Here is a 16,702-nt window from a genome sequence, read left to right as displayed (position 1 = left end):
ATTCCCAGCCAAAGCCTGAAGAATGATTAGTATTGTTTTCATTCTTGTGGTAAGTCACAGGCCTTTAATTATTTTGTCATTGATTGAAGACTAATTAGAATTTTAATGCTAATCTGCCTCCAGTTTGAAGAATGTATAGATTTCTATATAGAACTGCACCAGCAGTATTTTGTGTAAAAAAAAATCACCTGGGGACATAGGTAAGCTGAAGGAGGAATATCTAAGTATCTCAGAAGAAGATCAATTTGACAGATATCAGAAAAAGTACAGTCTTGTGTCCTACACTAAAAGTACAGGTATTGTGTCCTACATTAAATGCAGTAGTATTGGGCCCTGCACTAAAAGCAGAGTTATTGGATCCTACGCTAAAAGCAGTGGTATTGGGCCCTATGCTAAAAGCAGAGGTATTGGGCCCTATGCTAAAAGCAGAGGTATTGGGCCCTATGCTAAAAGCAGAGGTATTGGGTCCTACGCTAAAAGCAGAGGTATTGGGTCCTACGCTAAAAGCAGTGGTATTGTGCCCTGCGCTAAAAGCAGAGGTATTGGGCCCTACAGTAAAAGCAGGGATATTGTTATCTACACTATTACTTTCACGTGTGCACTCTGAAAATTGTATGTGGGGTAACTGCAGCTGGATCCAATCAGCATAGTGTGCTACTGAAGTGTAGATACCAGGCAGACCTTCTAGGCCACATCCTAACCCCCAGCTCACAATCCCAGTCAAGAGCCAATTTTCACTTCCATCACATTTGCAAACCATAGGTCCTCCAGAATCGCCCTGGAGAGAGAAAGATGCATGTGATCACAGGTTTATAGGAAGGCTGCTTCATTCCGATTTTGAGAAATTGAAATGTAAATTTCTTTGCATCAAACTATTTGTTTCTTTAACTAAACACCTCAACTTTAGTCTGGGAATTTTCAGTAAGTTTACCAAACTTAATTATCACTGTTTTGGAGTTAATGCAATAAATCAATTGATAATTTAGTAAAATGAGTCCTACAACACTCTTCCCCTCAAAAGCTAACCCTATTTAATATTGTTAACAAACAGAAAAACATAAGCACAACCATGCAAAATAATGATATTTCTTTTGCTATGTCATGAGACCAATCAATGGCATCAAAAAAATAAATACTGCTTCTAAGATGGTAAATCCTGCATCTATGTTGATCATTTTAAACATGTAAGTGCTCTAAATTCCATATTTACTTTTGCCTTCGAAATAAACATACATACACTATTCTTTGCTTAGCTGGATGACAGCTAGGGTTGTGCAGCAATTTGAACTCACTCTCCCAATTTTGGGGCATTCGGGAGTATGAAATTAGCCCTACTCATAACTTCTTAAAACAGTCACATCTTTTCCCAGACTATTCTAGGCCCTCTGAAACTCAAAATGAAATCCAAAGTGCTACACAGTTGTATTGAAAAGCATATGAATTTAATACTATTCCTTAAATCCTCTCCAGAACTAGTCAAAAGAAACAGATATGGACATAAGATCTGTTTAAGGATTTATATTCACAGGAATATCAGTTCATAGGAATTCATGTCCAAAATGTTTGGCCAACAACAACTTCAGCCAGTAATTCATTTTAATGAGAAATGAGCCATGGTGGTACAGTGATTAGGGTTAGGGTTAGCTGAATCTTGAAGAGCTTTTCAAGAAGCCTCTATGTAAAGCCTCTTGCTAATGACTGCTCATACTTATCTTTAGAGTTTGAACAGCACACATACTTTCCTGATTAAAGTAAGCTCTGGGAGAACTCCTTATCCTTTATGAGCAAGTTTATAAGTTTCCCATGTCAACATTGTTAGGGTTGGAAGAATGAACGCAAATTGATTAATTAATTAATATTGCTCAACATATGGAAACATAAGCTAACAACATTAAGCAGTGTTCCCTCTAATTTTTGGGGGGGATGGGCGGAAAAGTATAGTGTCTGAGCGGCAGTCCCTTTGGGACTGGGTGGCACAGGAATAATAAATAAATAAATAAACAAACAAACAAACAAACAAATAAAAAACCCACCCTGTTTTGCCTCAGAGAATTTCAAAATAAAATACTGTACTGTGTGTCTGTAACAGTGAGCTCATAATAGGGCAACTCTATCAATATCAAAATGCCACTTAAATAGTTGAGCTAGTTTCAAACTAGATTTTGATTTTCTTTCTCTCTTCCTTACTCCCATCCTTTTTCTTTTTCTTTTCCTTCCTCTCTTTTTTCTATCTGTTTCTCTCTCTTCCTCTCTCTCTCCTTCCCTCTCACTCTTTCCCTCTCGGCTTCTGGGCAGGTTTGGAAAACTCTGAGTTGATGATGATTTTTAAGTGAGCGATTGCTCACTGGTCAGCTTAGAGCGAACTATGACATTAAGTGTTAATGTCACATAACTCATCAGATCCTTAGCAACCCCACTACCAAGATTAAAAAGTAATCCAGTTTAATACATTGCACAAATTAAATCACTACAATTTTAACTGTCTTGTGTCATAGAAACTTAGGTTTAAGTTTTTGAGGACCATACCTGACAGGAATCTTTGCCCCCTTCTAAGCTACCTGCGCAGATCATACCAGCCCCGATAGGGGAATCGGGCAATCCTGTAATATTGATCTGGTTGATATTAGAGTTGCATATATCTGTGTTGATGATAGACACTTCCACTTCTTGAAGAGTTTTGGGAGGCTTCAGATTCACTACAGAGAAAGGAAAAGGTTGCATTATAAAATGCAGAGAACAAGTAGCTGAATTAATGTTCACTGTAACTTTTTTGCCAAATCTTCAACATTCCTCAACTTCAACTTCATTTTGAAGAACAAATTTGGTTGGGGTTTTTTTTTGCGATTTGCCAAAATACAGAGTCACTAACCAGAGTCATGATTTTAGGGAAGTAAATATTAGTGTTGTGATTCCTTAGGAAAGACAGATCCTTGACTCCAATTGGTTGAAGTAATAGGTTCACATTCTGGCCAAAATTGGTTCCAAGCTCTCCTGCTCTCTGATAAGCTGTCATTCCCCCCTCTCAATTTCCTATTACATATACATGCAGGTTGATTCTTATTTGTTTCTCCTCCCAGGTCATAGTCTTCCATACTATCCTTTGATGGCAGGATACCAGCAAGGTGCCAAGCTGAAGATGGCAGGTATAACAGAGTTGTTTCCCATAAATTTTTATTGATCTTCTCTCCCAAAACATAATAGAACAGGACAGGAAAGAAACATACCTATGTCACATAGTCACATTAGTTGTCTGTCGAAAGTAAATTATGACATGGAAGACTAAAACTTTCCAACTATTATGGTCTGCATATAATTACACATACAACAATGTGAGATCACAGCTCTTAGCTGATATGCTAGAATTTTGACTAATGGATGAGTAAGATGCAGTCTTGTAATTATATCTGCTTTCCAAGCTGTCTGGAAGATGGAAACCAAAATAAACTATTTTGAACTGGAGACCGTATGAAATATAAAGAGTAGTTCCTAAAATAGGCATGTTACTTTAAAAAAAAGAGAAAAATCTGACATTCCTCCTTCAAACTAGCCTAATAACTGTATTGTTTAACCTGCTTTGTGGCCCTCTGTCCCACTCCATCCTTCATATTGTGTGGAGATAATAGAACAGAAAAGAACAGAACAGAATAGAATTCTTTATTGGCCAAGTGTGATTGGACACACAAAGAATTTTTCTTTGGTGCATGTGCTCTCAGTGTACATAAAAGAAAAGATTAAAAATTTCCAACGATTACGTTCTACATATAATTACACATACAACAATGTGAGATCACAGCTCTTAGCTGATGTGTTAGAAATTTGACTAATGGATGAGTAATGCTTATATCTGCTCTCCAAGTTGTCTAATTGATGGAAACCAAAATAAACTATTCTGAACTGAAGAACATATGAAATATAAAGGGCAGTCCCTAAAATAGGAATGTTACTTTTAAAAAAGAGGAAATCTCTCACACTCCTCCTTCAAACCAGCCTAACCACTGACTGTATGGTTTAACCTGCTTTGTTGCCCTCCATCCCTCATATTATGTGTAGATCTTTACTATGAAAAGAATGACAATTGAGAACCCAAAGGCATTACATCTTTACTTGCTCCCTGTTGTTTTGCAGCTACTGGTGTGTGAATAAAATCAGAGACAATTCAGTTCAAGTCAATGATTCAATTCTAGTTTGTGACCTGATTAAGATTTGCATTTTGCTTTGATTCTGATTTGATTTGGAATCGAAACCTCTTTAAGATAATCTGGCCTCTGTGAAGAATCCTGAATTAATTGAAATTGAAGATTTGAAATTTGATGTGACCCAATTCAAATTTACAAATTAAAGTTTGAAAGCAAACTGATTCAGTCTGGACCTCTGGAAAGATTAAAAAACACTTGGGAACCTATGTTGCTGTTTCCTATCAAGTTCCTGATTTCTTCTGCAATTTTGCTTTGATGGGGCGATTCAACTGATCTTTCTGGAATCAAAACACCCCTTCAGATATTTTAGCGCCATTTTCTGCCATTGGAAAAAAGGGTTCCCTTTGATTTCTTGGTCCTGGCTCAGATTAACTTTTGCTGGTGCTATTGTGGATTTTAGCTACTGTCACTATTCTAACTTGCTACTAATTCTTGAACTTTAAAAAGAAAAGAAAAAGAATACTGCTACTACATTTAAATAAACCAAAGTGATTTTTCAGCCCACACAATGCTCTGCCCTGTCAAAGCCCACTGCAATAACATTGCCAAAAAGGCTTCAAGAGTTGTTAACCTAATCTTATGTAGCTTTTTCTCTGGTGATATCGCACTAATAACTAGAGTATACAAAACTTTCACCAGAACAATCCTTGAATACAGCTCATCTGTCTGGAACCCATGCCTCATATCAGACATAAATACATTGGAAAGTGTCCTGAGATACTTTGCCAGAAGAGCCCTCCACTCCTCTACTCGCAACAGAATACCTTAACACAATTTACACAACAGATTTGAAATCTTGGGCTTAGAAAGCTTAGAATTATGTTGCTTTAGGCACAACCTAAACATAGCTCATAAAATCATCTGCTACAACTTCCTTTCTGTCAGCAACTACTTCAGCTTCAACCACAACAATACACGAGCAGACAACAGATACAAATTCAAAGTGAACCGCTCCAAACCTGACTGTAGAAAATACTACTTTAGCAACTGAATGGTTAATGCCTGGAATTCACTACCTGACTCTGTAGTTTTGTCACCAAACCTCCAAAGCTTTAAACTGTCTACTGTTGACCTCACCCAATTCCTAAGAGGTCAGTAAGGGGCGTGCAAAAACACATTGATGTGCCTACTGTCCCTGTCCTAATATTCCATTTTACCAGAATCCATCTTATGTATATAAACTATGTTGAATCTATGTATATTACCAGTATGTACTTGACAAATATAAATAAATAATAAACAAACGAATGAATGAATGAATAATGGTCTTGTCCTCTCAGGTTTGTATCTGGAATATTCTCCAGCATCTTCGTGGGTTAAACTGTGTCCCATTAGTCCTTAAAATAACTTCAAGTTACTTTGGTATAATAAGCAAATAACTGAATCTTTAAACATATCAAATTGCATAAATTAAGATGCAAAGGATAAAAAAGTGTCAGATCAAACATACATCCCATTTTCCTCACTCACCCTTAGATTTTATTCTTCCCCATCCAGTGACCCAGCAGCTGGTATCGTCAGGGAACTTCACAGAAGATTCTGGGAGACACATTGGCCAGATGTATTCGGTGAACTCCACAGTGGTGTTTAGCTCCAGCAAAGCAATGTCGTACATAGTGTCATTAGCTGTGTAGTTAGGATGAACAATAATCTGTTCGATGGCAAATTTCTCTGAGTTATCTGAAGGGTTCATGAGTTCGTGGTCACCTAACCCCACAAAGATTTCGTTAAAGCCTTCAGGGATCCTGTAAGGTACAATTAAAAAAATGTCAACAGTAATTTATGATGTGGACCTCTTAAGAGTACTGCAGGATTTTAACATTTGCTGAACATCTGCTGAAAAAAAATCCTAAAGTTTATTTCCAGAGGCATGGGATTTTGTCTGCATTTAATTTCAGCATTTTTCTTCATACCCAGCTCTGCCATATTTAAAAATACCAACAGCCTTGTTGTAGTTTCGCAGGAAAGAACAATATTTATTAATTTCTATCAGTGCTGGTTCAGGAATACGTGGTATCCCTAGGCTACATTGGCCAATGGCTTCACTTCTTGCCAATGTGGAAATTTGCATTTTTAGAATGATTCGGAGCTATTGGCATTGGCACCCAAAAGCCAGTGCCTATTTAGCTTTAAACCAAATCCAGCTGTATTTCCACATACAGTATCCACAATGTACATTAAGTGATGTGCAAATGAGAAAGTACTTTCTATTGAAACTCTGCAGAGTAATGCAATCTTTTATTAATATATAACTGAAGCAGGGTCTGAAGTTTTGGTCAAAAAGAAAAAGCATTGTTGCATCCCTTGGGACAGGCAGTCCCCAACATATAAACCACTTGTTTGGAGACTATTCGAAGTTACAATGTATGGAGAAAAGTGATTTAGGACCATTTTTCACACTTATATCAGGTTTGCAGCATTCCTATAGTAACAGCCACCTTGTGTGGAATCTCAAAGCATCTGGAGGGTTATTTGAATACCACTGGCATTGACAAAATCACCATTGCAAAAAGATAGCTTTACTTCTACATCTTGCAGCAATATCTTTAGCACCATCAAACGGCACCTGCCTATTCCATGTCCTTGGGAAAGACTTGATAGGTGGATAAAAAATGCTAAACCCAGTCTATGCCATAATATGCTGTTTCCTGGAAACTCTAGTTTATTGAAAAGAACAGCATCATCATCATCATAATAATCAGCTATTTTTCTTACTTAATTTTACAGTCCAGTAACTTACCAGTTGAAGCAATGAGCTGCTGTCAGCACCCATTTCTCGTCTATGAGAGTGCCACCACAAAAGGTTATGTTGAATACTGAAAGGCCTGCTTGCCAGGGCCAAGACCCCTCAGAGGCTGGTTGGCCTCCAACAATTCTTGGAGAGAATTTTGGTAGTGACTTCATACAACCTGCCAAGAAAGAGCAGAATAGAAGAGATGGGGGAAAGAAAGAATGAGAGGGAAAAGGCACCAGGCTAGAAACTAGGAGACTATGAGTTCTAGTTGTATCTTAGACATGAAGCTACTGATCAGCTTGGCCAGTCATTGTCTTTCAACCACTTTCAAAATATTGCCTGAACATTACAACCCTGACTGGAAAAGGAAAAAAAGAAAAAAGTTAGATTGTTGTAGATTTTGGATTATGATAAGAACAAAAGGGAACTTTCCCCCATACCTCTGAAGCTCAACAACTGAAACTCTGAAAGAAATAAACTCTCTCTTTTTGAATGAATTTGTATAAAACTTTCAGAAGAAAGTTTCTAATGATTTTGTGTCTCCTGGGAATTTTTGAATTTTTAATATGCATATCTATTTAACTTGTCAACTCAGTATGTGATCCACTCCTGTGTTTAAGTCAGCAATAGGCTTCATTCATCTGTCGATTTTGACCCAGTCCCAAGGAAAAGCCTAGTTTCTTTCTTAACAAGAATAGCTTAATTGAACCATGGTTGAATAATGAATTGTTTTTCAAGGCGCAAAGCATTATAAGATGACTTTTGTTGTCATCTTTTTTCTATGTACACTGTCAGGATTCCAAGTAACACCTCCAGAAAAGAGGCTCTGAGGCTTGCATTTCCTCAAAGTTCCATTTTATTAGAGATGTCATATTGGCACATGGGAAAACTCTAATCTGAAGACTTGCAGTTTTTCCAACCTAAAAGAAAGTCCAACTCCCTGCCCCAGCACCCGCAAGTCCATCACATGGTCCAATCAATGCACTGGCTTATCCAGGTACAGAGCAGAGTGGCCTTGATTCTTGGAGAAAGGAATGTTATTTTGACTATATATCTCCTAGTTCCATACACTCTCCTCTCCCAGTTTCCCACAGCAATAAATTTGGCGGGTCTGAAGATCCAATGCCCAAAATGGGGTCCAGGCCTGACATATATATCAAAATGAAATTCTGATGCCTGCTGTCAGAAGAATACACACAGACACACACTATGTCCTGGATATTTATATGCCAGATCCTGGATAGAAGGTACTGAACTTCTAATAACCTTTTTTGCGGTCCTTACCACTCTGCACCAATGTCTTGTCCAAAACACTAATACTGTACTTCCAAACCAAACTCTAATATAATATGAGAAGATGCTTTCAGTAGTTCCTCTGTAGAAAGTGGCAAGGACAGGGAAAGAAAGATGTGGTCGTCTCATACGATGTAGAAAATTCATATGGTACTCTGCCCGCTATTGAGTCACGAAGCCAGCCTACTGGTTATTTCATATTATATCTTATTTATAACATTTCTTTGTCCAATTTGTTAAGTTGCAGCAATGGTTCTGAAGATTACATGGTGCTAAAAGCAACAAAACAGCATATTTAAGATTTTGTAAAAGGCAAATAGGTTTCCTTTTCACCATTCAATGCCAATTCGTGCAGACAGTTTCAAGGGCACATAGAAATTCCTACCTATTTCTTCTTCAACAGCACCTGTTGGAAAAAGAAAAGACAGGTAACTTTAAATTTCCAAATAAGATTAAAGAAAACCTCAAGGGATTTTAAAAAGGGGGTAAAATGTAATAAGAGATTCTGGTTATAGTCCATCATGGAGTATTGTAAAACTGATATATCTTACAAGTTTATGCAGATTGCTAACAGGTCATTTACTTCATAGATGAAGTCCAGGATCCTTACCACCTCAAGAAAGTTGGCTGGTTAATGAGGACAAATGGGCTAAAATGGCACAGTGGTTAAAGTGCATTATTGGAGACTACTTCAGGTGAGTGTTAGCTGCAGTTCAGCAGTTCAAGTATCATCAGCTTAAAGTTGACTCAGCCTTCCATACTGGGTGGGTAAAATGTGGACCAGATTTTTGGGGCAATATGCTGACTCTTCAAGTCACTTAGAGAGGGTGGTAAAAACACTACAATGCTGTATAAGTGCTATTGCTATTGTTAGTTCTACCTAGTTTATACTGCCCATTTCAGTATCTTTTCTTCTAACTTCAAAAAGCATTTCAAAACCAAGGGAAGAGCTGTCCCTGAAGCTATCAACGGACTCCTCAAGTTATAACTACAATTGGGACCAGAATTTCTGTGGCTAAACAAGTGGGTTATTAAGTGAGTCATACCTGATTTTACAACCTTTCTTGCCATGATTATTAAGTGAATCACTGCAGTTGTTAAGTTGATCACATGGTCATTAAGTGAATCCAACTCACCCACTGACTTTTGTTGTTAGAATCTCTCTGGGAAGATCACAAATGGTGATCAGATGATTCCTTATATAGCAACTGCAATAAATACATGCCAGTTGCAAAGTGGCTAAATTTTGATCATCTGACCATTAGGATGTTGTAACAATTTAGACACTGTTGTTAGACACTTTTTAAAGTGATGTTGTAACTTTAAATGGTCACTAAACGATTATAAGTCAAACGCAACCTGTATTTTTTCCTCATTTTGTAATTTTACTTGAAGACAGCTGTTATTGTTTTCTGTTTGTTGATGGCTTTCTTCCGTGGATTAAGGGAGAGTCTGGATTGTTTGCCTTTATAGTGTTTCACATTTTGGGTGAACACAGGGCTGCTAGGGCGAACACAGGGCTGTGTTTGCCCTAGCACAAGGACAAAAGCACCAGCCTGAAGATGACGAGCGGGACCTCATCGAAACGTCGCCAGAAATCTCTGAAACTTACACGGAAAGAAACCCGAATATACCAAGACCTTCATACCTGTACCCGTGAAAATCTATGGAAACAAATATATATACAGTGATCCCTCGATTTTCGCGATCTCGTTCTTCGCGAAACGCTATATCGCGATTTTTCCCATCCGATGACGTCACTCTCTTTCTTTCTCTCTCTCTTTCTCTATCTTGCTTCTTCCTCTCTCACACTCTCTTCCTCCCTCTCTCATCTCTTTCTTTCCTTCTCTCTCTTTCTCTATCTCTCCCCCTCTTGCTGGCGGGCGGGCGGGCGGGCGGGCGGGCAAGCGAGCGGGGGCATCAGCGAGGAAGACCCAGGGAAGGTTCCTTCGGCCGCCCAGCAGCTGATCTGGGCGGCCGCAGCAGCAGCGAGCAGACGAAGATCGGGGTTTCCCCGCCGCCCACGCAAAGGGGAAACCCCGATCTTTGTCTGCTCGCTGCTGCTGCGCTGCCGAGCAGATTAGCTGCTGGGCGGCCGAAGGAACCTTCCCTGGGTCTTCCCCGCTGCCCACGCAAACTCCACCATCTGCGCATGCCCGGCCATGAAAAAAAGGGCGCGCATGCGCAGATGGTGTTTTTACTTCCGCAACCCTACATCGCGAAAAACTGATTATCGCGAGGGGTCTTGGAACGGAACCCTCGCGATAATCGAGGGATCACTGTATTTGGTTGAGTGAATGAATGGTAATGAATGCTTTAAAAAAAAATTATATTAGAGTCTTTAAGTATTTTTAGCTATATTAATTGGATTTTTAGATGTATTGTTATGTTGTTCTGATATGTTGTGAGCCGCCCTGAGTCCTCGGAGAGGGGCGGCATACAAATCCAATTAATAAATAAAATTACACACACACACACACACACACACACTGTATGTATTACACACACACATATATATGTATATAGAACTTATTTACAGGGGGGTTGGTTGGTTTATTTTTTCCATGTTTGGGAGACTCTTCTGCTTCCTGACTGTGGGGCAGGGACTTCGTACTGCACCAGTGCTGCCACTGCAAAGTAGGAGGTGGGCCTACCTCATGCACCTGTCTTATATCAGAATCCCCATAGCCATGCCACCCACATCCTGACACCTGCCTCATCTCACATTGGTGGCACTGTGAGCACCCAGACAGAAGGGGCAGCCAGCTGGCTGCGCAGGCTCTTAAGTAGGGCTAATTTTGTGGGGAGGGGGGGTAAGGCTTATACTAGGTTTTATTTTCAATATAAAGCACACATACATACACATTCTATTTTGGGTAAAAAGAATACGCACACATACACACACATATAATTAATAGATAAAATTAAATATATCTATAATTCTTTAATTGTTAAAAGTTGGAAGAAAGATATTAATTCTGAAAATATATGATTGGGAACTGAAACTTGAATAATGTACAGCAATCAAAAATCTAACAGCACATAACTAATGGCTCATACATGCACAGCCCAAGTTTGAGACTAAAACACCATGCAACAGGATGAGCTCCTGTTACTTTCCCTAGCTCCTGTCCACCTAGAAGTTTGAAAGCAAAGAATACAAGTAGATAAATAGGTGGGAAGGTAACAGTGTTCTGTAGCCACATGACCACAGCATTATTTTTTGATATTGCTGGCTCCCTTGGCTAAGAAATGGAGATGAGCATCCCCCCTAGAGTTGGACACATCTGGATAGAGGACACCTTTACTTTTAGTCTCATAAAATGTTATTGAGAATGGAAATAAGTGGTGCATTTTTAATGTAACTTTGTTAGCTTAATAGAGTGAGTGTCCAAGTATTTATCATTCTCTCATTCCCAGTGCAATTGAATCTAAAACCATCCTCATTCCTTCCCGTTCCCCTTGCCTGGGAAATGATAATTGTTTTTGCTCATTTCTGTTTACAATAGATATTGTCACAACACACCATGGTTTAATAGCATATGTCATTTTGGTTGAAGCTAATTAGGTCTAGGCTTGATGAGTGTGAAAAAAAGAAATTTATAGGAAGAAATGCTGTGATGAAATTGCAATCTTTTCATTTTATGCATTATTAAATTTATATCCTGATCTTCTGTTTGTATAAGTGCTCATGATATATTTTTATGTTTAACAATAAAAGAACATAAATAAAAGTATTATAACAATTATATAGTTAAAACAAAGACCATAAATTAAAATCAGGACCATTAAAATATTTAAGAATTAAAAGTATGTTAAAAGAGCAGGTGTGTCTAAGGTTGGCGGATCAAATAGTCAAGATTACAGGTATGGAAATATAATCAAAGACCCATTCTTTTTTTCTTTTTACACACATCAAGGTGTGGCTTCAATTACGTGGTTGTATTACCAACGTGACTTACCAACATGATTTTCCTTTGTGAATTTCTACCACATCATGTATTTATTATTTACCTCACACCCATTTTTATTTCCTTTGAAAGCCATGGAGGAATTAAAAGAGGGGGATTTATGCATCATTAAATATGGTCTCCCCCAAATACCTCCCCAATATCTTTCCTCACCTTGCAAAGTAGTCAGAGGAAGAAACCAGACAATGAGTAGAATAGGGGAAAAAGTCATAGTGATCTTCTGCTGTAATCTGAAAGGTCTCCAAAGTAGTTCAGTTCCAGTCAGTTTGGGACAACAGTTGTTCTGCTTCAGTATCAATTTTTGGTATTGGTTTACAGTACTAGCTGTAACATAGAGAATAAAGGCATTAACATCTAGAAATGTCCATTTTTTACAGCCCCAAGATCAAGACAGGGAGTCTAAAGGGCAATCTGATGATATCTGCATAGTGGCGGTATGTATAATATAATCAAAATGAGTAGACTCTCTCACGTGTGAAAGACAAGTCCACATATAAAGGTTCAATTAAATTGATTTATTGCTAAAAGCCTATGCGCAGTACTATATCCTCTCAGGATGATGGAGAATTCCACCACAGCTCCCGATTGGCTAACACGGGAGCTGATGCTGAGTGGGAGATTCTAGGCTCCCTATTGGTCGCTGCATCTGACAGACGTGGATGAGGTTTAGCTGCATTTTAAAAGCTATTATTTGGTTGTATTGCTGTTACCCCCCCCTCAGCCTTAATAAAGACCTGTTTTGGTTGAAGCCTCGTATCGCCTCAGTTATTGCCACCTTGCCTCAGATTTAATACTGGCGATGAAGATGGGATGCTGAGCTGCGAATGAATTTGAGCCTCACAAACTGAACTGAAGCCATACAGGCTGCCTGTCACTTTCTCCGCCTCAGCCCATCCTTCTCAGGATGGCCAGCAACAGCAGTAACCCAACCACTTTTGAGGCTTACAGTCCAACCTCCGAAACATGCGATGCATACATGAAGAGGTTCGAATGCTTCCTCCAAGCAAACACCCTGACCCAAACTCTCCAGCGCTCGAAAAAGAGCCTACTTCCTAAATGCTTGTGGACACTAGATGTTTTCCACTGCACAGGCCTGGTCACCTCTAAGCTCATATAAATAGTGCCTTGGGAGGATCTCCTCAGAAAACTAAGGAACTATTACTTCCCTATGCTTTTACGCATAGCATACCATTTTACCTTCAGGCAAGAAACACAAAAGGAAGGGGAGGCCATGAACCAGTACATGGCCTCCCTCCAAGACGCTGCCCCTAGATTCCCTGATATAGATGACTTACTGCTAGGCAGCTGGTGTGCAGCATGAAAGATATTTGATTGCAACGCTGCCTTCTACCCTGAAAATAATTGATTCTCAAGGTGGCTCTAGACCAGTGGTTCCCAAACTACGGCCCGTGGGCCACATGCGGCCCACTGAGGCCATTTATCCAGCCCGCCAGTGAGTGACAAGAGCACAGGGAAAAGAGTGAGAGAAAGAAAGAAAAGGGAAAGAGAGGGAGGGAAGGAGAAGTGGAGAAGAATGAAGGAGGAAAGGAAGGAAGGAAAGAAGGAGAAATGGAGGGAACAAGGAAGAAAGGAAGGAAAGAAAGAAGAATGAAATGGAGGGACAGAAGAAGGAAGGACTGTTCTTTGGGGGGGTATTTTTTTAAATTTTTTCTCTCAACATACATTCAAACAACATAGTGTACCATCTAATTTTCCATTAATAAAATGTGGTATTTTGTTAGTAACTAATATCAATCATCAAAAAAGTTGCAAAAGATTTTTTTCCTAATTTTGTCATCCAGTTACATTCATTTTCTTTTAATTAAATTCCCTCCTAAATGTTCCTTCAAAAAGTGCAACACCAATTATATTACTAACTTATTAACCATTATGCCAAAGTGCTTCCTTCTTTCTTTATATATTTTTCATAAGCCAAGAAAACCTTGCATAGCCAATCAGATGTTAACAAAAGAAAATTAAAAACAAAACATAAACATATATGAATTTCAGATCTTCTCCCCCCTCTAAATAGTACGTTCCCATTTTGTTTTTTACTTTAAAACAAGGTATGTGCAGTGTGCATAGGGATTTGTTCATAGTTTTTTTTTATAGTCCGGCCCTCCAACAGTCCGAGGGACAGTGAACTGGCCCCCTGTGTAAAAAAGTTTGGGGACCCCTGCTCTAGACAAAGCCAGAGCATAAGAGATATCTAACAACTCCACAACTTGGATCCAAAATCCCAGGGACACTGCCTCCACATGGATCTCGACCGCATGCACCCCTTATACTCACCTGACAGCCCAAACCATCTAATCAGCTAGCCCCAGCAGTTTAAGGAGGGCAACATCCACAACTATGAAGAGGAATCATATTGGCTGCCAGAGACAATCATCTGCATAACCGGCCCCTGCTCTTACAGGATTGAAATGACTGATGGTCAGATCTGGTGGCATCATGTAGACCAGCTAAGAGGCTGATGTCCTCATGAGAATGCACACTCGTCAATTGCCACAATCCCAGACATGACCCCCAGGCCATGAGCAGACATTGACTACCACACCCCTCAGTCCACCGAGCCGCCTTTTGACTTACCGGTAGGCCCGTCCACCTCCGCTGTTCGTCCCTCGCCATCTCCCAGTCCGGGGAACCCGCCAGCCGAGTCTCCAGCTCAGCACCTTCTGCCTCCTGCACCCCAAGCAGAAGTTCCAGAACTACACTGTTCGACAAGGGCGCACAAGCGCCCTGTCTATCTAGACAACTACATCTGTGCCTGCCAGGAGGGGAGGGGTGCTATGACCCCTCAGGATGCTGGAGAACTCCACCAAAGCTCCTGATTGGCTAAGATGGGAACTGCTGCTGAGCGGGAGATTCCAGGCTCCCTATAAAAGAGCTGTCAGATGCGGCTGAGGTTTGACTACATTTTAAAAGCTGGTTTTGGTTGTATTGCTGTTGCCTCCCTATCAGCCTTAACAAAGGCTTGTTTTGACTGAAGCTTCATCTCGTCTCAGTTATTGTGCCTCACCTCAGACTTAATACACAGAAATCTTTTCAATTAATGTTCAGTGGTTAGGTTAGGTTAGGTTTATTGGATTTATATGCCGCCCCTCTCCGCAAACTCGGGGCGGCTCACAACAATAATAAAAAACAGTACAGTACATAATACCAAATCCAATGCCCACCCATCTAGTTACAATTTAAATTAATAATCTCATAAAAACAGTATATATAAAAAACAGGCACACAGTCAATCAATCAACAAAACAACATGGGCAAGGGGGAGGTGTTTTAGTTCCCCCATGCCTGACGGCAAAGGTGGGTCTTAAGGAGTTTACGAAAGGCAGGGAGGGTGGGGGCAATCCTAATCTCAGGGGGGAGCTGGTTCCAGAGGGTCAGGGCCCCCACAGAGAAGGCTCTTCCCCTGGGTCCCGCCAGACGACATTGCCTGATTAGAGTTAGAAAAGTGAAAATAGCAAACAAGTGGAGTTGAGTGAGGTGGACTTTATTAGTGGCTATGTAGCGATCTAGGCTGATACCTCTTTTCACCCTTCCACCCAACTCTGCCATTCCTTCTCCTAATAATCAAAACAAATTACGGTAAAGATGGCAAAATGGCTTGAAACCTATATGGACCTAGGCTGCATACCTTCTGAATACATATCCTGAATCTTTATTTAGAATCCTGCAGCTATCTTTTCAATTACATGAGTGCTAGTCTCTTAAATACAATTTGGATAACAATGGAAGAAACACAATAGGAAAAAAGGACAATAATCTTAGAGATTTTTTTTTTCTTTAGATTTATATATTTAGAGAAAACATATTTTCTTGGAAGAAAGAAAGACAACCTGAAAAGCTGATAAATCTGAAGAGGATGAAATAAACTTTATATAACTTTGCTTCATCAAAGAAAATTCAGTAGCAAAACCAATAAAATAAATAATTAAATGAAATAAATTTGAAGACTGCTATCTGCAATGTAGGATAGAGCTTTATAAAAAGATATGATCCCTGTATTTATATGGTACTTTTCCTCTGAGAGCTCAAGATGATACAGCTTGTCATCCTTAAATCAATTTCTTTCCATAAGAATTTGGGGAAATTGTTGCTTTCACATCAATCTGGATTTCTGCAGAGTTACTATATCACACAGGATCTCAAATAGATGTCATCTACTGTTAATTTTAGTGATGTGATTTAAGGGTGGCTGTGGGCTGTTACCATCACTATACAGTGTCTTCTAGCTTTGTTTTTTTGCAGTTTTATTATCTCTGACTGATTGTTATTCACTCTTTTCTTAAATGACTCCAGCGAAAAACAGCTCCTGACTCTTGAGGCTGTTTTACCATTAAACAGCTCAATAATTAAAAGTTATTTTTGAGATTTAAGTGAAACCTACGTTCGTACCATTTTTATCTGTTGGTTCCATGTTCTACCCTTTAGCAAACAACTTTGTTCCACTTTCTTCTATCTGATAATTTTTCAGTTATTTGATGAACACTTTTATGGAC

General features: G+C 39.3%; 1 protein-coding gene across 1 annotated transcript; it reads right to left on the bottom strand.

Moving 5' to 3' along the window:
- Positions 1–229: 229 nt before the first annotated feature.
- On the bottom strand, positions 230–12,453 carry LOC139153357 (mast cell tryptase-like). The gene is made up of 7 exons (XM_070727157.1): positions 12,348–12,453; positions 8,609–8,629; positions 6,937–7,105; positions 5,667–5,941; positions 2,527–2,696; positions 554–778; positions 230–271 (listed from the first exon to the last, which is right to left on the bottom strand). Exons 1-7 carry the CDS (start codon positions 12,403–12,405, stop codon positions 230–232), a joined length of 960 nt encoding a protein of 319 aa, XP_070583258.1. The 5' UTR covers positions 12,406–12,453.
- Between the last annotated feature and the right edge of the window lie 4,249 nt (positions 12,454–16,702).

Source organism: Erythrolamprus reginae, chromosome Z, assembly GCF_031021105.1.
Source record: "Erythrolamprus reginae isolate rEryReg1 chromosome Z, rEryReg1.hap1, whole genome shotgun sequence".
Taxonomy (NCBI): Eukaryota; Metazoa; Chordata; class Lepidosauria; order Squamata; family Dipsadidae; genus Erythrolamprus; species Erythrolamprus reginae.
The sequence above is the reverse complement of the archived record's forward strand: the minus strand, read 5'-3'. Positions and strand labels throughout refer to the sequence as shown.